General features: G+C 39.2%; 1 protein-coding gene across 1 annotated transcript in view; it reads right to left on the bottom strand.

The window, feature by feature from the left end:
- Positions 1-607: 607 nt before the first annotated feature.
- Positions 608-22591, bottom strand: part of CCDC180 (coiled-coil domain containing 180) — a 41274-nt gene continuing 19290 nt past the window's right edge. Inside the window, exons 19-38 of the mRNA XM_067541886.1 lie at positions 21581-21798; positions 20698-20873; positions 19127-19307; positions 17596-17742; positions 17154-17298; positions 16789-16905; positions 16173-16271; positions 13949-14035; positions 12968-13158; positions 12182-12252; positions 10398-10563; positions 9450-9524; positions 8964-9030; positions 8032-8173; positions 7495-7655; positions 6369-6506; positions 4529-4640; positions 3335-3440; positions 2242-2380; positions 608-814 (exon numbers count right to left, since the gene is read on the bottom strand). Coding sequence (XP_067397987.1) covers positions 683-814; positions 2242-2380; positions 3335-3440; positions 4529-4640; positions 6369-6506; positions 7495-7655; positions 8032-8173; positions 8964-9030; positions 9450-9524; positions 10398-10563; positions 12182-12252; positions 12968-13158; positions 13949-14035; positions 16173-16271; positions 16789-16905; positions 17154-17298; positions 17596-17742; positions 19127-19307; positions 20698-20873; positions 21581-21798 — 2670 coding nt within the window. The 3' untranslated portion in view covers positions 608-682. The remainder of the gene's footprint in view (positions 815-2241; positions 2381-3334; positions 3441-4528; positions 4641-6368; positions 6507-7494; positions 7656-8031; positions 8174-8963; positions 9031-9449; positions 9525-10397; positions 10564-12181; positions 12253-12967; positions 13159-13948; positions 14036-16172; positions 16272-16788; positions 16906-17153; positions 17299-17595; positions 17743-19126; positions 19308-20697; positions 20874-21580; positions 21799-22591) is intronic.

The raw sequence follows: 22591 nt of genomic DNA, 5'->3' as shown, positions 1-22591 counted from the left end.
AGAGCTCAGAAGAGAACAATGTATGTGATTCAAGGTTTAGAAAATAAACTCTAGGAGGGAAGAACTGGGCATTTCCAGTCTGGATACAGGTACAAGGGATGGGATAAATCCAAAATTTCTCAGGGAATTTAAGACTGAAGTGGCTCAATTGTTAACAAAAATATCTAGTGTCTCAATATAATCAGCTATTATTCCAGAGGGCAGCAATGTTAAAGTTGCTATGGATGATCCTAATTACAGACTAATCAGCCTTACTTTCGTATCATGTACATTAGTTACACAGATTCCCAGACTGGATCGGATCAGTGGTGCAGCTAATGCAGTATCCAGTTTCTGACTCTGAGGCATTTAGTACAGGCTAGTGTAAGGTACAAGTAATTCAGTACTGGACAATTATAAAATAATTTGTTTATAGGGGAAATTTCTTCCTAACCTCCAGCCGTTAGTGGCTATTATAAAGAGACACAAGAACAACTAATTATTCTCAGGGCAGAATCAGCTGTGGACATAGACCAGTCAGCAAAGATGAACTTTCCATGGACCATTTACAGATAGTCACCAATTATGCTAGGAAAGTTACAGGATGATCATCACTCTTTTTCCTCTAATAAAGTCTGAAGTTTTATTTGTAGAACAAAGATACTGATACATATAAACCTGTGTTAATAATGTAACAAGAGTTTCATGCATAGAGCTGCTTTATCTTCTGAACAGATTGTTTCCACCAACCCTCCCAGCGCTGAGCCTTCATTAGCTGGGCTGTGTTTTCCTCCTTAATCTTGGCAAACTCTTCTTCAAGCTTATGCTTGTATTTCTGAACAAATAACCAAAAAAAAAAAAAAAAAAGAAACTGGTTAAGATCAGACCATTTCTTTCAGTTTCTAACTCCATGCCCTGTCACGCTGTGTCAGATGATTGTGTTCTGGCCACTTATTTCCCATATTTGACAACAGAGCTACACAGGCAATTAATTATTCATTGCCTCCTTTCCTTTCCTTAATGGGTGCTGAAACAAACAAAATTAATGTTTAAGTTTTGCTTTTAATTATAAATTGGGTTAAAAATGTAACATTCTCCATCCCAAGTCAATGAGTTCATCTGACTAAAGATCTACCTTTTCTAGAAGGGGGAAGGAATCTTAAGTCTCAAATCTACTTTTGTCCTACAACTCACTAAGGCAGAGAAACAAGTTAAACTGAATCATGAAGTACATCATCTAGACAGGAGGGGTAAGTTGTAAACTTTCTACCATCATTAAAACCTCCAGACCAAATAAATACAGAGTTCTTGTTCTAAAAATGAAAATTGTTTTCCTGAATTACATTGTTTCATTTTGCCTTAACAAAATATATTTTATTGTGCAGCATCTATTGTACTAGATCATATATATGTTGATTAATATTACTCACATCTATACATACACCATGCCTACCTTACAGGGGTGTTTTGAGGCACATGTTAATGATTATTACTATATATCTAAAACTCTGACACAGTTCTATGGTCTTGCTACCACCGCTGTAAAATATATATATTTTGTACTCTCACACAAAATGGTTGAAATGAATTGTTGAAATGAATCACATGGGGTAGCGTCACTTCCAGAACTGGCCCAGCAACATTGATCTTTTATTCTCATGGGGATTTAACAAAGTACCTTTCCCCAGCTGCTGATTTTGCTGTTTTGTGAGCTATATGCAATGTGATTTGGAAGGCTGAGAGGCAGTCTGCAATGGAATTTGTTCTTTTTTTCTGTTGGTCAAAGTGAAGAGAAGGTGACCTTGTTATTGGCAGAAAGAGAAATCTGAGATGACTCAGATTTAGGATGGAAATGGGAGTGAAGCTTACCACCCATTCCAGTCCAAGGGCGAACTAGCCTTGTGATCCAAGACTGAAATTGCAGACTTTGAGAAGAGAAGTGAGTGCTGTATTGAAAAAGCACAAGGGGGAAATCCTGACAACAGAGTTACTATCCAAACTGCAACTCTATTGTCATATGAGAGTGATAATTTGTTCTGACACCATTCGTTGTTGCCCTATTGAAAAGTGGGGAAGTGCCTCATGTAAAAGGCTTTCAGCAGAAATCCCTACTTTTGTCACCATCATAGAGAAATGAAAACGAGAGGGAATTTCTAGTCACACTGATTTTGACTCTGATCTTTGAAAAGACTTGCAGTGTGCCCTTGCTTTATATACAGGTACATTTTCTTCTCTTAAATTACACCTCTCTCCCACACAAACCACATAAGATGCATCTCTTGCTTCTTCTGCTGCAACATGACCCAGAGTAGTTTTGGCTGTTGTCACAGTGGCAGTTTCTCTGCAGAGAATATGGTCTGGAATGTCTGTGAGCGTGGTCTTAGGTATTCCTGGCCAGGTCCTTAAAATCATAAACAAACAAAAAATATTTTTTAACTTTTTGGTGGAGGGGGTGGAAGGAGTGGAACATTTTACTTCTAGTTATACCTAATGAGGGAATACAGATTTTTATATTCAAAAAGAAATCTCCACAAAAGCAGGATATAAATTAATATTTGCCCATTGCCTTGAGAATTATTTAGTCACTGGGAAGAGAGGACCATGAGGTCTTTGCCACTCAGGTATCCTTTGTAACCTTATTTAATATTTGTATAACATATTCATATGCACAACATCTGCCACTGAACAGAAACATGGATCTTATGAAGTTCTATTTATCTCACCATGGTATCATATACTAGGAATAAGTAAATATTGTTACTTTTGATAAAGTCATGATAAGATCAATGGTCCCTTTGTAAAAGCAATCACCATGTCCACACACATACATGCACTTAAATGCCCATTCAGTGATTAACCATGCTTGAATGGTATTGGCACCTCTATCACACAAGCCACATGGGAAAAGAATAACATTTATTAGAAGCTGCTGCCATTTAGAAGACACCACTCATTTAAAAACACGAGGGGGAAAACCATGTACAATACAATGCACAGCTTCAAAATGAAAACACACAGTATATGCATAGATTTGGAAGGCTACACTTCTCATGAGTGGTGAAACCAAGAATGTAATGACAAGGGCAATAAAACTTTAAAGCATCATCACACAGTCGCATCATTTGCTTCTGTCACTTATTTGGATCAATTTTTAATCTTTCTTTAAAATCTCCATTTCCCTTCCCCACTCCTGAAGCACACTAGAGAAACAACATCCTAATTGTTGTAGGTAAAACAAGGGAGTTCAGCAAGTATGGTGACATCAACAAGTGTAGTAAAAAATTGTGTGGAGAGCATCCGGAAGCATTTTTGACAGAAGATGTGCAGAGAAGCATTCAATATATACTAATGATACCTGCTGCCACGTTCAGTTAATGGCTTAGTGTCATGGATCTCTAAGGGAAGCCCAGCTCGTTTACGACGGATTAAGATGGAGGTCTTCTCTTTCGGCAATTCAATTTCTGAGACACAGCAAAGGATAGATTTAGTAACAGTAAGACAAGATCAACTACATATCATTGCTCCAAAGCAACTCTACAAAACTGAATATTTTTAGTTTTCAAGAGGTAGCTTTGTAAGAAATTGGTGGATCATCCAAATTCTTTCCTTTCACAGTACTCCAGGGTCCAAGGGTGTCCTATTCCTAGACCCAGTCACCAGAGCACATACAGCTTGGCAGTTGGCCCTAAAGCCTTGTTAGTAGTATCCTGCACTGGCATGTGGTGGGACTGAGGTGCTGGACCACTCTAAGGCAATAGTTTTCAACCTGTGTTCCGTGGACCCCTGGGGGTCCACAGACTGTATCTAAGATTTCCAAAGGGGTCTGCACCTCCATGCGAAATATTTTAGGGGTCCGCAAATGAAAAAAGGTTGAAAACCACTGTCCTAAAGGCCAGTTCTGGCTTGATCACAAGACCCAAAGTAGGGAGTTTCAGAGGTGAGATTCTAGGCTGCTCTGGGATACAAACTAGTTAATGGGCAGTCCTGGGAGACAGCTGTAATTAAAGCAGCCAGAGGTTGTACCAATCCCATGGCAACTTAGACTCTTGAATGCACAAACCATCATTGCATCCTCACCTCCTTCCTCCTGGTCTGTGCCTTCTATGTTGTGTCTCCAAAAGGCGCAGCACAGAACCTCACTTATAGTGTTGGTCAAGGAAGAAGGGGGATGCAAATATGTCGCTCTTGAGAGCTTGATGTGAAACCACAAGCTCTTAATTTTTACTTATCATCTGATAAACAACCAGACTAGCACTCATTCAAAGCTCTCGGTACTTTTTAAAAAACATAAATTGCATAAAATTTCCCTTGAAATCTTTAGACAATGAACACTATACAAAAAAAAAATGGGTGACAGCATTTGATGTTGTTACAAGTTATTCAGTATAATGAAATATAGCTACAAAAAGCAATAGGCATATGCAATTAAAGAATTGGAATAGTGCAGAAGATTACAGAAGAAACTCTATTTCCTCTTTTAACAACATTTTGCTAGAAGTATCAAGCAAGAAATGGGGAACTGGCCAAATGTTCCATTCAGTTGACTTACTTGCTGCTTGTACATCATCAATGGTGATACTTTCATCTAACTCCAGAAGCAGGTTTTCTGTGAGGGTAGCTAGCATGGAAACAAATTTCTGGGCACACTCTGCAGCACAGGCCTGTGGGTACACAGTTAATCATTTAGAACTTGAGTAGGAGTGCAGATGAGAGAAGTTCTTCCTCCAAAGAATCTCATCTCTTTTCAGAGTGGCTCTGAAGATCTACACAACTCTCCACCCTTTTGCGCAACAGCTGCTGAGCAGTACTTTATGAAAAGCCCAGAGTGTCTCTCTCTGGAATGCTCCCAACACAAACACATTACTGATCAGATTCATGTATATTATAAAATGGCATAAGAAGTTCTGTGTAGTTAGATAGAATCTGCCCAAAGAGTTCCACAATATGATTAAACAGAAAATTGAAACAAAGCTCTGTTTAATCTTTGTTGTGATCCTTTTATTTGAATGCTCTCGTAGGACTCCACAAGAACACCTTCCTCCTGAGTATATTTAAATGAAGATGGAATTTCATGTCACACAGAAAAATTCTACTCTTCAGGTTCTTAATAATAAAATGATACAAATCATAAGTATTATTAATTTATAATAATCTTCTTTTTATTGGATGCAGAGCTTGCCAAGCCAATTTATGGCAGCCTCATCAGCAAAGTGCAGAGCCCTCACACCACCATCAGATTTGGTCAGAGAGCAGTCATCAGTGATGTGTGACGTTATCTGTCTTTGGCCACAGCTACATGTGGGGGCCTCTCATGGCCCCAGGTGTGAAAGATGGTGCACACTGATCCTGGCCCATTCAAAATCAGTTCAGAAGGATGCATGAGTAGTGTGGCAAATCAGAGCCAGATACACACATGGTTGGGCCAGTTGTAAGAGACTGGTTTCTGATGATAGCTGCAGACCATTCTTCATGCCACATACAGAAATCTGGGCAGAGCAAGTGGTCCCACAACGGGTGCCTTGATGACAAGCATGCTCTTGAGTGGTCAAAGAGGTCTGTGTATAGGGGTAGGATTGGGTTTGCCCTGATCTTCTCAACCATTCTGGCTATAGTAGCCTCACAACGGATGTGTGGAGGAGTGATGTTATTTAACATGTAATGTTAAGCAATGGTGGCAATTGGTCAGCGTTCTCATTGTGCAGCCCTTGAGTACCCAGTTCATAGCAGGGAAATTGATGAATCAATCAGTGGACCACATTCAAAGTCCTTTCCAGGACTGAATCTTGGTCACTTGCCAGCCAACATTCCTGATGCAATTCCACCTGGCAATGTTCGAGCCATCAGGCTAGCTCTGAGAATATTGCATTGAGGGATTGTCAGCAAACTCAGAATTATCATCAATTTATAATAATTGAAGCTTCTTTCTAATGTGTGCTGCTGAAGACATCCGCAGGGAAAACACCCACCACTGGCTGCAATTAAGATAGCTAACCAGGAGATGTCAGCATTACTCCATTCTCACATGCTGTTACTACAATACTTGCTTAAATGTGTCAGTTTCAGAACCAATGATGTTATCGTTATGGGAACAGATAAATGCAAGTTCATCCCTTTCCTCAGTTTGCACTGTGAATAAATACTCCATTAGAACAATAGATTGGCTACAAATCTATATGCATGCAGCTTTAGGAAGAAAGCACGATCTAGTGGTGACAGCACAGAACTAAGAATCAAAATATATTGTCTTTGATGGGGCTGCCTAAAACTAAAAAAATTTTTCTAGTTCACTTTTAATGGGGACGTAAAATGCACCCTAAACTCCAACCTCTGACCTTGAGCAAGAAATCAAATAGGTTCTAACAAGCCACAGTTTAGTATGTCACTCATACCTGCAGTTTCTGGGTGTTAAGGCATATCCCATCAGCTTGGTCTTTTTGTCTTTTTAACTCCTCTTGGCATAAAACCTCCAGCTGTGGTAAATTGTCAGGGTGCCCCAGAGCTGGACGCAGTTTGTTCTTGTTCTCAGCCTTTAATCAAACAAATACATCATTAGCATTTTCTGTAAGGAATGTGTGACTGCACCCTAGCAAGAGAGAGGGATGAGTAAAAACTCAACTTTTTTTATGTATCAGTTGTAACAGGGTGAGATGCCATTTAAAGGCTAAAGGCCTGGGGCCAGCCACTCCTAGTAACTAAGGAGATACATCTGAGCAGGAATCAGCTGATTGCCCTATAAAGAACAGTAGCAAGCTGCATAGAGAGAATACCCAGACCCAGAGAGAAGACCAGAGAGGGGACAGAGAGATGACAGAGGGGAGGGAAGCAAGTAGGCTCCAGCAGAGAACCCTGAGACATCAGTGTTGTTGTGATGTTTCCCAGGGGTCCCTATGGTTGTGAGGCACTTCACTATCACCTGCCCTTAGTGTGAGGAAGTCTTGTCTGTGCCTGTTGTGGGTCAGTTCGACTCCACCGGCATCTGGCAGCACTAGCACTGTCCTACAGGCCTTTGCAGGCCTCACTCTGTCTGTACAGGTTAGCAATAGACACACACCAACTTCCATGTCCTTTGAGTATCCCTCTGGAGTGCCCATCCCCTGATCCTCTGAATATTCAAGGAGTTTCCAGATTCTCTACTCCCAAAGAAGTAGCACACACAAGTTTACTAGTTCCAACTGAGGATCACCACGCTGCTTAACACACAGGACTTAGATATATTTACAGTGAAAATAAGAATAAGGTTTTTTTTCAATCAAAGAACAGAGATTCATATGACAGCAAGCAAAAATACTAGAAACAAAACAAAATCATAACATGCTTTCTAAAACCTAAACTTAACTCCAAATTTATTTATCCTAGTTAAAAACATGAGACTGAAGCTAGGAAATGAAATCGGAGATGGTTTAGGAGTGAGTGGTGTAAGCAAGCAAATGAGATTAATGTAAATGACAATAACATGTTGTGTCACACAGTGGATACCTTATGCGGAAGGTATTCCAGCATGCACATAAACCATACCTTTGCATTGTCCCATTCTTCCAGCTGTTCTTTGAAGAGGTGCCGGATCTGATCAGTGGAGCATATGAGCTGCTGTTCATGTTCTTTGAGAAGGCTGTTAATAACCAGATGGGAGACATGAGGGAGCTGTTCTTCAAACAACTTCAACTGATCCCGGAACTCTGTTGGACAAGGAAGACACAGGAGGGTTTGTGTCACATACATACACTGACATCAAGGAACCAGAAACCAGCCTAACTAAATGTATAGTGTAAGCGCCAAAAGTGACTGGAATTTTCTTTCAGAGAGAGAGTTTTTTTACTCCCCTTTGTGTCCACTGGCCCAGGACTAGTGGTTGGAGACACACACAGATCCTGAAGCATTTGTACAGGTCTGTCAACTAAGTATCTTTGCAATGATCTTTCTCACATCATTTTAGTAGCTGATAGCAGCCAAGTTTGGTCCAAGGCTGAAATTAGAAAACACTGGACTCCTGATCATTTCAGTTTTCAATTCCAATTGATCAATATGACAAAATATTAGACCCTAGGATTTTACCTATTAGACAGGAATTGTGGTAATCATCTGTCTGGCTTTGATAAGACAGGAGCTTCTGCCCAAACACTTCTGCACAATGGTCAAATGTCTCTTGCAGATATTCAGGCCTCGTAATTTGATGCTTATCCTTTCGGTAAAACTCCTTTGGAAGGTAAAGAGTTGGTAAAAAAAAAGGACTTGACAAAGCATCAAATTTAAGTCACCATGGTGAACATATCAGTACAGTGGGTCTTTAGTGCTTTCAACCTCCCCTTTTTCTTTGCCACCTTTATCCTTTCCCCTTTTGAGCCTTATCAGCAGCTTTAACCTGAACTCAGAGAGGGAATGTTTGTTAAGAATGCAGTGCAGATTCATTACCAGATATCAAGGGGTACTGTCAAGCCTCCTTCCCTTGCAACTAGATCACATCCAGTCTTTGCTCTCAGCTTTCCCAGTATCTGCTCATTTACATATTGTTATTAAGATGATGTTGTAATCTCTGAATTCATGACACTGAGTTGTCGTTATGGCCACTAAAAGCAGAGCAGCTTGATGTACTTATAATAGTCTGTGAAAAACTGAGAGCAAATCTTTTTCACCTCCATTTTGTCTCAATTTAAGACACTCCCTTCTGACCCTGTTACAAATAACAGGGTTTGAGTTGCATTGGTAGTGGAGCCTTTCTATCGCATAACTATGGCAGAGGTATTTATGTTCATCTAAACCTGCTACTCTGCCAAACAGGGATGGTATAAAGTTTAGTTAATGTTTGTACAGAACTTTTAGATATAAAAGCCAATGCATGTATTAAGTATTATACATTGGATGCACTAATAAAGTAAGAAAAATTACCGTGGGACTCTAAAGCAATATAGTAGAACCGAATTGCTAAACTACTACAGGAGTAAATCTGCAATAGTAAAAATTGACTGAGGAAAATAAAGTTTTCTTACCTCAGCAAGATACAGCAAGGTATCATTACCCTCCCAGAGAATACAGGTGATAATCCCCTTAAAATAACTGAAACCAAAACACAATGACAATCCAAAAGGTACGTGTACTGGGAATATTTCCGATTTTTAAAAGCATTTCATATGAAATATAAATATATTAAAATAATCAGGAATACAATGTAAATCACATATATTTGTACACGTAGCTGTAACAATATCCAGGATTACCCCATTACTCTTGGTACAGATCCTCTTCAGAGCAAGGGAAGACAAGAGTAATATGCATATACAATAACCCATATGGAAAATCTCCTTTTGTGTCCCATCCCTTTTTGTCCAATGCATGAAAGGATGTAAAACAACCACACCTATAATTAACACTTCATATTTATTTATTTCTCATTAAGACTTTGTACAATTGTCTAATCTAGCTTTACAAATATAGCAATTTAATTGTGTATTGGATCAATACTTTAGCAAACTTACTCAGATTCTTTAGGCTTCTCTCCAAAGATGTGGAACTTCTTGTCAATTCGAGTTGGTCTGGAATATTTCTGTATGCTGAAAAGGCAAAAGTTTTTCTGCTTTATTCAAAAGAATTCAGATTTTTTAAATACATAGTCTCTATCTCTCTCTCTCCCCCACCCCTCTGGGTTAGTTGTTCACAATACTATGGTCATCTGAGCTTTATCAAATTAAAAAAAAAACTGGGAAGATTTTCATGCCTCAAATTTATATTACAGGAAAAGTATCATCTGAAAGAGAAGTTCTCAGAATTCTGCTCTCTGTAGTCCCTCCAGATCCTCCCTTTCCTGACCTTCCTTTAGAACAGATGATCCAATACATGAAATTACGTCACCCACCTTCTCTCTCTAATATCCTGGGACCAACATGGCTTCAACTACACTGCATACACATTAGCATCTAGTCACATAAATGCCCATTTAATGTGTCTAAGCGTCAACTTGAGTTTCCAAAATAAGACATCCAGTTTAGGCACCCACATATGAAAATTATTGTATCTGTGTTATTTGTCTGTGCTATCTATCGGTAATATACACACCCATCCATACATTTGGAAATTACACAGTGTTTTTATATTACATACACCCAAACATGCAGCTTTGTATAGCATCAACCTGCATCCCAAAACACTTTGTATTAACTAAAATAGGAGAAGGAGAGAGAAATTAACAGATAGAGGTGAGGGAGGAAGAAGTTTTCAGATGAGATTTGAAATAAGAGCAAGCTGATAAGGCATAAATACACAGAGAAGCTGTTCCAGATGATAAGCACCACTGGGGAAAAGCTCACACCAACAGTAGTGAGAATGTGTGGGAAGATGGAGAACAGGCTAGTGTTAGACAAGCAGAGAAAAGTACACACATAAACAGATAAACTCCAGCATCTTGTGTCTCATTCCATAGTGCTTACCTCCCTACTGAGATCTTTTTGTTTAAAGAGATAGACATCTTGGGTGCTAGAGATAAATTGCCATAAGTAACAGAGTTCTGGGGACTTTCAGCATGCAGATTTGAACCGGAACCTCTCTGTGCTGTAGGAGCCTGATAAATTGCTTGATAAATCGGTTGATAAATCGCTTATAAGGAAAGAGGAAGAAAATTCTGTAAGTCCAACTTGAATTATACAGTATGTGTTTTCATTTCCATGCTGAGTACTCCTAACATTAATTGACACCAGTGAAGGAAAACATCAGGAAGTTTGTAAATTGGATTCAGCACCCAGAAGCCTAGTTGCTAATCTATGCAGTATGTAGGTATGTTGTCCCAGTAGCTGCCCAGATAAAGGCTCCCTGCATCACTTTTGGGGGGCGAAGAGGAATGAGACTGCCCCTCCTGGCTTCCCTCTAGCCTCATCCCATCTATGTGCTCATGGGAAGAGAATCCAGAACCTAGAAGCTGCTCTCTGCACCAGATGCAGGCCCAAGATCCAGGTATATCTCATAAAGGTGAGAAAGGGAGCAAGGGTCTTATTCTCCTGCAGGGCTATTTAAGACAAAGGCATAATGCAGCCACAAGAGAATAGTCTATTTCACTGTGTTTTGCTGTTTCCACTTCAGGTCCTGAACTAAATTAGGAACAAAAGCAAGTGAAAAATCTGGCAGAGAAGGTAAGCAAAAGTTTATGAGCCTCAGAAAGGTTTGGATGAAAATATGAGTTGATTTTTATCTCATCCAAACCACAGAATCATAGATTCAACCAATTCGTCCCTGCCTGATTAGTCATGTTTCTTTCATGAGAGCTTGGGTTCTTCTCTGACTACAGCTCTCAGCATTCACTTTTCACACCAGAGTTTAAGTCCAGCTTGAAGTACTAAGTGAAATGAGTTTGACAGCCTCAACACAGCCTCTGATGAATGTTTATCCTCATAAAACTACCACATATTTGACACAAATGGCAGTGTCTGTTTAGGGGAGGCTCAGAACTGAACAGGTATGGCTAGACCAGAGTGGACTCTCCATGTCAGAGGAAGGTTATTGATTAGGCAGCCAGATAAAGCTCATATTGTACCTGGCCTACAGCTACGACAAGGATGTGGGAAGAGGGCTTACTCTATCACTGAATCTCCCTTAGGAGTACATTTTCAAAGTGCAGCATGGGGTTTAGCTCTAAAACTCATATTAATCTCATTGGGAGTTATATGCAGAGCTGTCACTTTCAAAACTTCAATGGAATTACATGAAGAGCTGTCATATATACTTTACCTAAACCAACATAATCCTTCATTTAAGATAAAAACAACAACAACAAAAGATAGAGAGATAATGTCAATGATTTCTCCTAATGGGAGTATATATGCACTAACAAAGATATAGGACTAAATCCTGTGCCCCTGTTCACTAGCACATAAGGCTGGAGACACCGAAAGAGTGTGTAGGGGGCCTCTTTTCCTCTCACAAGCAGCAGGACAGGATTAATCCAGAGATCTCAAGACAGCAATAGGAGATATGGCTATCTCGTATGTTTTCCTGCACACCACATCCCAAAGGATGTCCTGGTGCACACACCCCCAGTCAGCTGGCATGCATCATGCAGGCAGGAAAAAGCATTGGCCTATAGCAAACTGGAGTGTATTTTAGTCCTGCTCACAGGTATAAATATACAGTCACATATTAAGAGTTGCCAGTTAGAATATATATTTCTTTCTGTCAATCCATAAGAAGGAGAACTTCAGCAGTAAAAGGACTGCTTGCATACCTCCTGCTACTGACTGTGAGCGATCATCTCTCTCATGCCGCAGTTCTGGAGATTTCCTGGTTTGCTGAATTCTGAAACAAAAATTAAGAGCTATATGACTTCTAACTATCCAGCTATCAGTTCTCTATTGTTGCCGTGGTCTGAGAGCATTTTAATCTCTGAGATACTGCCTAATGTTAGGGCTAAATTCACAAATGCATGTCTAACTGCAATAATTTGCCTGACAGCAATTCAAATGATCTAGCATAATTGGAAATTAGGAGTTTCTGGAAGCATAACTGTACACTCAAAACATGCTACTGAAAAGATTTGGAGTTTGCCATTTCATACCAACCACTGTCTCATTAACATTTATTCATTTTCCTCATACTTTTACCCTTATGTAACATTTTATCCCCTTTTAATTCAAACAATGCCCTTGAAGCCAAAACGCTAGTAGCCAGTTAACATCTATTTTTACAGCACTAGAGCTGAACTAGTGAAATTCTATCACTACCATTGTGACAGTGAGATATTTTAGGCTGTGAAGAAGAGGCAGAAGTCCCATTGCTTGGGACTTTTAAAACTACACTGGACAAAACACATGAAAAAGGCACAGAAATGGCCTGGATGATTTAAATTCAATGAGATCTTTATATGCTACCAGAATACAAATAATAAATATGTATTTGATTTCCCTGCACTGTCCTCCCATGCACAACATGATAATAAGACATATATACAGTGAGCAAAATATTAAATAAGTTAAAGGAATAACATCTTTCGGCACTGAGTGCATTTACTTACTGGAGTAAATTTCTGATAATGCTTACTGCTACATCATCAATAACGGACTTTCCAATTCTGCTTGGATTCAGCAGTGGAATATTATCTATCCCCATAACCGCCACCCTGCTCTCCTCTTTGAGACTCTCTGATCGGACTGCGGCTGCAATGGAACCCCGTAATGCAAACTCTGCCTGAGCTGAGATGGGGTTCTGGAAGTAGAGGAAAACAAAATCATATATTACTAGAGAGAACAGGCAGTTAGTTATAGCATTCCATGGAGGTGCTGCTTACTAAAGCAGATTTCACACCAACTGTGTGGCCCCACAGGCTAAAAGAAATAGTTTTATAACTCAGAAACAGTTCCAATAGGTTTTCCCTCTTTCTGCAGCTATGAGGGGCTCAGAGTTAAGTATTACTATAATTATTACAAGCAATCTTCAAATAAATATAATTTAAAACAATTATTCCTTCTGGTTTACAAAATAAAACCACTCTGTAAGGAAGATGTTCCAACCAATAAAGATTAATCACCAGATACAAAATCTGCTATTCAGACAAACCCTTCAGCAAGTGCATTTGAATTTCTTAAATAAACCTTTAAAACACACACACACACACACACACACACACACACACGCAGGCATACACGAGCACAACCTTTCATTAAGGCCCACCTCCTACAAAGTGCTGAGCATCTCCTGAGTAGTCCTGAGCACCCTCAACACTTGGTAGCCTCACTGGTGGGTGAAGGCACTCAATACTTTACAGGATTGAGCCCTATATCACCACCTTTTGGGCAGCTTGTGATCATTTGAAATGTAATAGCATATGTATGCTTTACATGAAAATTCAAAATATGGATTCTGTAAAATCTTTTAAAATACAGAGGTAATCAAAATAGTTTGCACTTGAATAGTAAAATTCACCCAAAGATTACATAAAATACAGAGAGTCCAGCTAATGTTATCTTACAGTACAGCAGGAGGTAATTGTATTTACCTGCAGGCAATTGAGATACTTGCTCCTTTTTTTCAGTTCTTTCATAACAGTTTTCACAAAGTCATACAGTTCTTCCGAAGTCACAACCTAGTTAAAAAGAAAGGATAATGTGGATAGTATTTTGCTCAATACGGTAGAAAATTAGAATGTACCAAACATATTGGCAAATCACATCTATCTGTCAAAGTTGTTTCTAATCCGTTCCATAACCTTTGAAAACCAGGAGATCAACTCACTGCTACAGAAGCTGATATTTTATTTTTTGAAAATAATTTTGAGTGTGAATGTGCTGCTCAGGAAAACAAAAGACTAATGGTTTTAATGTCTCTACAAATGCAACTTCTCATGATTCTCATCAGTTGTGATATACCAGGGGAAGGAAGCACACAGAAGGAACATTGCTGAGTTAATATTGATGGAATAAATGGACCCTGAGAGTCAAAGGTGTTAACCTGACCCTGTCACTGAAAAAAAAAACACTCAACAGCTTAACATGATTCAGGGTTTTGAGTACAGAGACCTTGGCCTGCTTAGCCCCATGATAACAAATGTCATTAAAAATCTTTATAACCTTTTATTAAAGATATAGAAAAAGAAGGAAAACAGTTAAAGCATTTAAAATGTAAAGTATTAAGAAAGGCTTTCATTTTTAAAATATCGCCTATTTTCTTTTTAGCTGTAGAGAGTTTTTATAGTTAGAACTTCCTGTTTGACAGCCTTTGATATGGCACTGAAGATGGTGATAACTGTCCTTTTTGGGGAAAAGAGAAAAATTAGTTGAGATGGCCTGGAGCTGATGTTGTTGCTGTTGCTGAAATCCAATCCTGCTTCCTTTAAGACTACACAAAACAAACACACACAAGAGGAGAGAGCAAAGAATAACAAAGAGAAAATGCAGGGTCTGACCCTGGTGATAACTTTCACCTGTAACCTCACTGCTACAGAAACACATGGTCTTATCAGCCACTCCGAGACCTGGCCAACTTGTTGTTTAAGGCATTGGTTTTAGCTGCCTCACTGGTCATGGGTCTCATGGCAGAGTTGCAATAGAGACAGTCTTGGTCAGCATAATCAGATTCTTATTAAGCAGAAGGCAAAAAGGAGAGAGATAGGAAAGAGAAGAAATAAAGTGGGACAAGCAAGGACACGTGACACACTCCAGGTGTTGATGTGTAGGTCCCTGTCTCTGGCCCAGTCTGGCCAGGACGTTTCTCAGGATCAGGTTGATGAAGGCCCAACAGTATCATGGTGGACCCAGGGTCCCAGGAGAGAAGAGGGGTGTCAGACATAATGATAATGCTCATTCCTTTCAGTCCACTTGTCCTTCATCCTGGCATCTTGATTCCTCTCCCTCCCTCCCCCCAATCTCTTTTTAAGGACCAAAAAAGGGAATGATGGGTGGAATAGCCATCCCCTGATTATTTTGTTCACCAACTAAGACCACCTACTAACACACCAATTTTGGTTAATTTCTGATCCCATTCTCTTTTGTTCACCAGTCATGATCTTAACACAGTCCTTGGATGGTATCAGTAGACCTTTATGTCTGGGCTAATCCAATCTGTCTTCAAGTTTTGCTGACTTTTATAAACAACTTTACCTAGTAGGCTGAGTTGGCCTTTTGTTACCTTGGACAACTTAGAGTAAGGTCTCTGCACAACAGCCTCTTGAGCAAAGAATGCTATGTCAAATTGTTTTGTAGTTTTTTTGATGTGTGCAAATGGAGACTTACAATAAACTCATTTTCACTTATGAGCAAGGTCAAAATTTAGAATTTGAGGTCAGTGGTCCCCAGGTAAATAGCCTATGCATTAACCTACTGTGCCACGATCCCAGATGTAGCAGATTTATTGTGATATATTACGAATTTTCCTTTGTTAGACAGTAGACATGCTCAAGAATCTGATAGTTCATTGTTCCAAAATCAGGTCTGAAGAAAGGATTGATTGGCATTCCCTGTTTTGCAATCTCATTACCAAAATTCATGTTTCTCAAAAAGCTTTATTTATATTCTTTGGTATTTTTCTTTACTTTTTAAAAAGATCTTTATATATTTACGTGTGTGAATGTCTCTCTATTGCTGGTTTGACAAGATCCCCCAAATTCCTCTGTAGTTCAATACAGTATATCATGGCAGTTTGACTACAATGAACTGTGGTGGATACTAACAGACACATACAAACATGCACATCATACAACTACATGATGTCTTTTTGGAACTTACTTCTTTATCCGCAGTAGGATGAGCACAAGCATCTATTTTCTTAAGGAACTTCTCCAAATAGGAGTTTAATGCCTGTGCCTGCAAATTGGAGTTTGCCACCTTGAGCAGAAGCAGATGTTAGTGAAATGAAAAAACTCAGTTGAGATAAATGAACACTCAAACATTTATAGAACTATCAAAAGATTTCTCCGGAAGGGAGCAAGCACAGAAATTTCAGATCCTCATGGAAGAGAACACTATTTTCAAAGAACAAAAACAATGAATGGCTGGTACCCAAAATGGAGACCAAGTTCAGGGATTCACAACAGCAACACTTTTTCCATGGCCTATACTGCATCAAGCAGAGGGCTGGTCTATTTAGTTGTAGATGGTTAGAGTGAAGTGCTGTAAACCCAGGGCATGATCCTGCTTGACTTCAACAGGAGCAGGACTGGGTCTTAGATTCAAGGCTGGCAATGGCATACTGTCCTTAAATAATAGATACAAATATTATACCTATGCCCCATCAGTATGTTTGCCTCTCCAAATGCAGCCAAAAATCCTTTTGATGGAATAAGTGAAATCTATAAATGATTGAGATTCAACCAAACTAAAGTTCTGGAATTTTTATTCATACCTCTGATTTGATTTTCACTTGTAGATTTGTTAGAAACCGCTGGATTTTCTCCATGAAGAGACGATCCACTGCAAGATTATGGAATTTTGTTTCAAACTTATTGATAACCTCAGTAGCCTTGAAAACAAATGCCAAAAAAAATCAGGAGATAGGATAGGTTTAAGTCTAACTTTTTTAGCCTTTAATAATAGTACTTAGCATTTACATAATGATTTTCATCATTAATATGTCACACATTAACATTAACTAATTAACTAAATCTAAGAAAGTCTCGCAACCAAAATCTAAGAACATAGGGGATTAGAATGGTTACACTAGCTGCAGCCAGGAATTTGAACACTAAAAGGGAATGAAGATCTGCCCACTTGCTCTAAGTAGTTTGACTCCATTTTCTCCATATCAATCATGATTAAGCCTTCAATGAAGTCAATGCGCCCTGTTTCTTTCTCCAGACGCTTACAGAAGAACTCCACCTCTTCTGGAGAAAAGTTACCTCCCTCTGAAAATAATCTGAAAACAACAGGTAAGAAAGGAAAATAATTGTCTAAAGGTTCTTCCACCTTCCCAAAATAATCCTTAGCTGAACAGTCTCTATTATATATATTTTCATGGGATGAAAACACTATTATAAAATTAGCAGTACACTTTTTTTAAAGGATGAACTTTAATTTTATTGTGCTGACTTGACAATAAATTACAGAATGTGGGTAAGGAGAAAAGGAGAGAGAAATAAAACTATACAAAGCTGGAGAACAGAGATTGATACAGTTTTTAGAGAAATAAACATTCTACACTGCTCCCTTATACCTGCAAGCTTTAAGAAAGTCCACGTTTGAATCTCGTAGTTTCCCCAAAGCTTCTTCTAAATAGTTCCGGTAACTCCTCAGGGAAATCTGGATAACTTCTACATGATTAAGCAGCTCTGAGTGCAGAGAGTTGCTTAGAGAAACCAACCTAAGAGCAAATAATAAAAGACAGCTTTTTCAGGGAAATGTATGGAATAGCAGACATTCTTTTTCAAAGGCTGCTGGGACTTGGAGGTACAAAAAGAATGGGAGTTTGATCAATGTGCTTCTGTTTCCCTTCCACTGTGAATGTTTTGATGCTGGCAGCATACAGTAGACACACTACTAGGAAACAGTTAATGATATAGATGTTCTTGTAAGCTAACTTGTCAATTGCTACTAGTGTACAGGATAGGTAGCCTGGATAAAATCTGGATATACAAAACAAGTTTTTTCTATTTTATTATAAAATTCACCACCACTAACTTTAGTTTCTTAGCAGGGAGATAAAGAAACCCATGAGATGCTTTACTTTTGCCTATCCATATTTATGAGGTAGCACATTAAAGAGTAATGACACAGAAGCTGTTGGTCGAGATATTAACTTCCACTTTTGCCAAAGGGACCTGGAGTAACTAATTTGACAGTACATGGGGTTTCTAGGTTTTACAGTGAGAGAAGAAACAGAGAGCCTAACTGAGTTAGCCAAAGGATTTCTTTGTAACAAAGACTCTAACTCAAAGGAATGGAGATGAAAGTGAGAAATAGCATTCCATGTGTCTCACTTGCAAAGGATGCTATGGAAAAAAACTCAGCATAGTCCAACCTTTATGTTTTTTCCGCACCGGCCTGCTGTGATAAATAGTTGTGTGAGCTAAGTTTGTAAATACACATGCGGGTGCACATACACACACAAATAAATGAATGTTAATGAAATTTCCTCTTTTTTATTTACACTTTGTCATTTCCATTCATTATTTCATTTTTGTCCAAAAATTATTAGACATGCCTTCTAGTATCCTTGGGGATGATAAAAAGTGTTTGTATTTATTTTTATTTTTCACACCATTGTTCCCCTCATTATTATAATTGCTCTAAAACATGGCTGACAAACCTAAAAGTAGCAGAAGAGCAAGGAAATGTGTCCTAAATACTCTACTAAGGTTGGATAATGATAAATGTCTCAGATACATGGGCTTTTTGATCGCAGTGTGTTCAAGTATCTGTTACTCAATGCTGAAGCTTTTGTTTTAGATTACAGGGTCACATGACTGTATGTTAGCCAAAAGAACCTGGTAAAGTTGTCCCACTCAGAGTTGTTGACCAGCTCACGGTGGATGGAGCAATAATTAAAGAAACTTTTAGGTCAAATGATACTACCTCGGTCAAATGAACTGTCTGACAATCAAACAGTATGATAAATGTTTCAAATTATCCCAGTGGAAGAATGACAATTTTACATGCTCGTGTTCAGGAAATCTGGGATAAGGCAGATTCAGGATGCAGTCCAGGAACGGGCAACTACACAAATGTGAGATTCATGATGTGCTTACTTTTCAGCCTTAGTGGAGCTGAGGAAGATGGCCTCCATGTCCTGGATCCTTCTTCGAAAGTTCTTGCTGATGTCATTTTGGTCCTCTCGGAGTTTCATAAATTCATTTTTCTCTTTGTTCAGAGCTTCCACCACCCCTGCACAGTGACGCTCAAGACGCTCTTGGTGAAGAAGCAGCTCCGCTGAGAGGAAAGGAAGTGATCTTATATGGCCATCACCTCAAATTTGGATTGAGCCCGAACATGATGACATGACCTATCGTGACTTCCCACACAAGTGACTATGGCTTATCCCGACAACTAGCCACTATGTTCCCTAGAAGATGGCTAGTGGTATAAAAACTTATAGATTTTGTGTGGGGAAAAGGAAGGGTGAAAACACACCACGCAAGATCTCACATTGGGCATGATATTAACACTTACAGTGGAAAATTTGCCTTTGTATCCTTCACTTTTCTCCCTTCTCTGAAAGTCTCTCTGACATCTCCTGGATCATTTCAAACTCAATATGCTAAAATGTGAATTTCTCTTCTTTGCTCCCAAGCTCTCTCCCCTCCCTCCTTTCTCAGTCTCTGTTGACATCTCCACTATCCTTCCCATTACCGAGACTTGCAATCTCAGTAGAGCTGGTCAGGAACTTTCTTGTCCAAATGATTGTCCAGCAGATAATGCTCCTTTAGCAAAACCAAATTCTTCTGTGGGAAAATTTCAATTTTGAAAAAAAAATAGATTTTCCATCAGAAAAATCAAAATGATAGCTCCCTAGCTGCTTGCCTGAAGGAGAGCTGCAGCCAGGCTTGTGGAGACGCAGGGAGGCTCTTCACCTGCTCCATTCTCCCACAGTCCAGCTGCCTCTCTAGAGCAGAAGCAGGGAAGCTGAAATATAGGGAGGCAGAGAGCGGAGGTGCTGGATGTAGGAGGGAAAGAGACTTTGACAAGAGTCTTCCAGGCAGCCAGACAGCAATTTTTTGGAATATCTGTCCTGTGAAAAATGTGGAGGTTTTTATTTTTCATCCCAAATTGAGATGAAATTTTTATCCTGTGGAAAATTGTAAGGGGTAGGAAAAAATTTAATTTTCTGGCCAACTCTAAACCTCAGTGATATCTTCAACACCTCAATCCTTCTCCTCCTATATCCAGGCTTTTGTTAAGCTTTGTCATTTTTTTCTCTAAAATACTTCTAAAATCCCTCTTTTTTCTTTTGTCTGTCATGCCAAAACCTTATTAACTGATTTTCAAAGGTACTGAGCGCCTACTGCTCCCACTGACTTCACCGGGACCTGTGAATGCTCTGCCTCATTAACAATCAGCTCAGAGGGCCTTTGATGAATCTCTTCTTAGTGTGAAAGAGGAAGAAACAAATGTGAGGTATGAAAAAGGAAAGTTAAAAAAGAACCACCCCACAATATGTGAGTCACTAGCAACTTTAGGGTAGGACCTAGAAAAGACCCCTTGAATCCACATTATCCCCCAATATTGAATCAATTAACACTAGCCACTGCTATATCAGGTTTTGACTCACACCTGGTGAGCTCTAAAAAAGGTGTGATGCCCAAAGTGGAAAAATATGTACCAGCCCTGACATTATGGATATCCTTTTCTATGCGCTCGTGCCTTGACTGGTGCATGTGAAGACGCAGCTGCAGTTCTGAATTCAGCTCCTCTTTCTTGGCAGTTACAATAATCCAGGAGTTGGACAAGGACTGTGCAAACCACTTCTCTAGGTGCTCAAAAAAGCAGAGGCGGATCCTATGATTGAAAAGCAAACATATTGCTTTGGGAGAGAAAGCACATAAGCGTGCGTGAGAGACAAAGGATTTCATTTTGCAGACAAACTCTTCAAAGAGCTCAGTAAAAAACCCAAGCTCCAGGAGTCTGACTCCACTGAGATAAGGTTTCTCACCAATCACACAACAGTGATGCTACTATTTTGATCAAGCACAAATAACCTTAGCCTGTCCAACTTGTTATTTTCTCCTCTTTATAGCATCTCAGTTCAATCATCTTATCATGGATTTCTCTGATAGTCAATCCACTGCTTTCAATAGAAATGCAACTGCTGAAATGCAGAAGAGCTGGTGCTCCGCCAAAAAGAAGGGTAAAGAAAGGGACTTGGAGGATGGGATTTAGAGCAAGGAACTGAAGCCAGGTGTTTTAGGTTCATGGCTCTGCCAGTGCTTTGTTGTGCGACTGGACAAGCCAGTAACCTTTCTGTGCCTCAGTTTGTCTTTAAAATAAGGAGAATACCTTCCTCATAGATGTGTCATGAGGCTTAAATATTTGATAGAAGGCAGTATAAAATGTTTCTTATTATTCTTTTGGAAAGTTCATAAAAAAGGGTAGCATCAGACTATTCAGATAACGTTTGGATGTTCATTCAAACTCTACCTCCAAACCTTCTGAGGTTTGTCCATTACTTAGGGGAAAGAAAAAAGGACAAACTATTCTCTACTAACCGTTTCTTTAGCTCCGTAAACAAGCTCTTTGGTATAAGCACATTCTCCAGGTACACAGGAAGTGGTTTTTCTGCAAATCCAGCAAAATAAATCTTGGGGATCTTGGTCTTGCCTGTCTCCTCACGTCCAAGGACTGAGTAAGTGTTCCCACTAGAGGTGGTGAAGACCTCAGCTATTACTTCATAGCCTTCAGCCTCACTATAATCACAGAACAGAACCTAGGAAGGTAATGGGAAGCCATGATCTGTTATCTTTGCTACTGATAAATTTTTATAAGCTAACATGGGCCACACACAGGTTAAAATGTTGTGAATCTTTGGATTTCAAGAACCATGAAACATATTCTGGTTCCTATTTTGGAAAACAAAGATATAATGAGCAAGCCAATTTGTGCATCTCGGCATGCTGATATTTCACTATTACCTTAGCAGTGTTTGTGCAAGGCAAAATGTAGCAGATGGCCATTCCATTTTCTGCAATCTACTGAGTAATGGACAGTATCCTAGTACTTCAGTGTGGTCAACAGCCAAAGGTCACCAGTACCTTTGTCAATGTCTCCAGAGATAAAACAATGAAACTTTTTAGCCTGGCCAGCAAAAGTTCTGCAGCATTTGGATATTTTTAAGAATGTACATTAAGATGCTCTGGATACAGATCTATCCTCTTCACTGAGTTTTTGTTATTATTATTTGAATTCCCTTGAAATATGATTTGCAAGTGCTCTGATATGTGGACTAAAAGGTTGTTTAGTTTCACTAAAGATTTTGAAATTGCCTTTGTTGCTTTTTGTTGAAATGCTCTTTTATAACTTCTTAGAGAGATTTTCCTCAGCTCTCCCTATGTCCCCATAGCAACATTACAATTGGGAACTAGTTTTATTTTCTGTAAGCTGTAAAATGCACATAGCAAAGAGTGATTTTCAGCTGAGACAACCTTTGTAAAATGCCTACTGGTTCCCAGTTGGGTTGACCTAATAAGACCATTAATACCAAGGGATCAGAAGGATTCTGT

Source organism: Emydura macquarii, unplaced genomic scaffold (genome assembly GCF_026122565.2).
Source record: "Emydura macquarii macquarii isolate MOO-44397 ecotype Brisbane River unplaced genomic scaffold, CSIRO-AGI_Emac_v2 contig_691, whole genome shotgun sequence".
Classification (NCBI taxonomy): domain Eukaryota; kingdom Metazoa; phylum Chordata; order Testudines; family Chelidae; genus Emydura; species Emydura macquarii.
The sequence above is the reverse complement of the archived record's forward strand: the minus strand, read 5'-3'. Positions and strand labels throughout refer to the sequence as shown.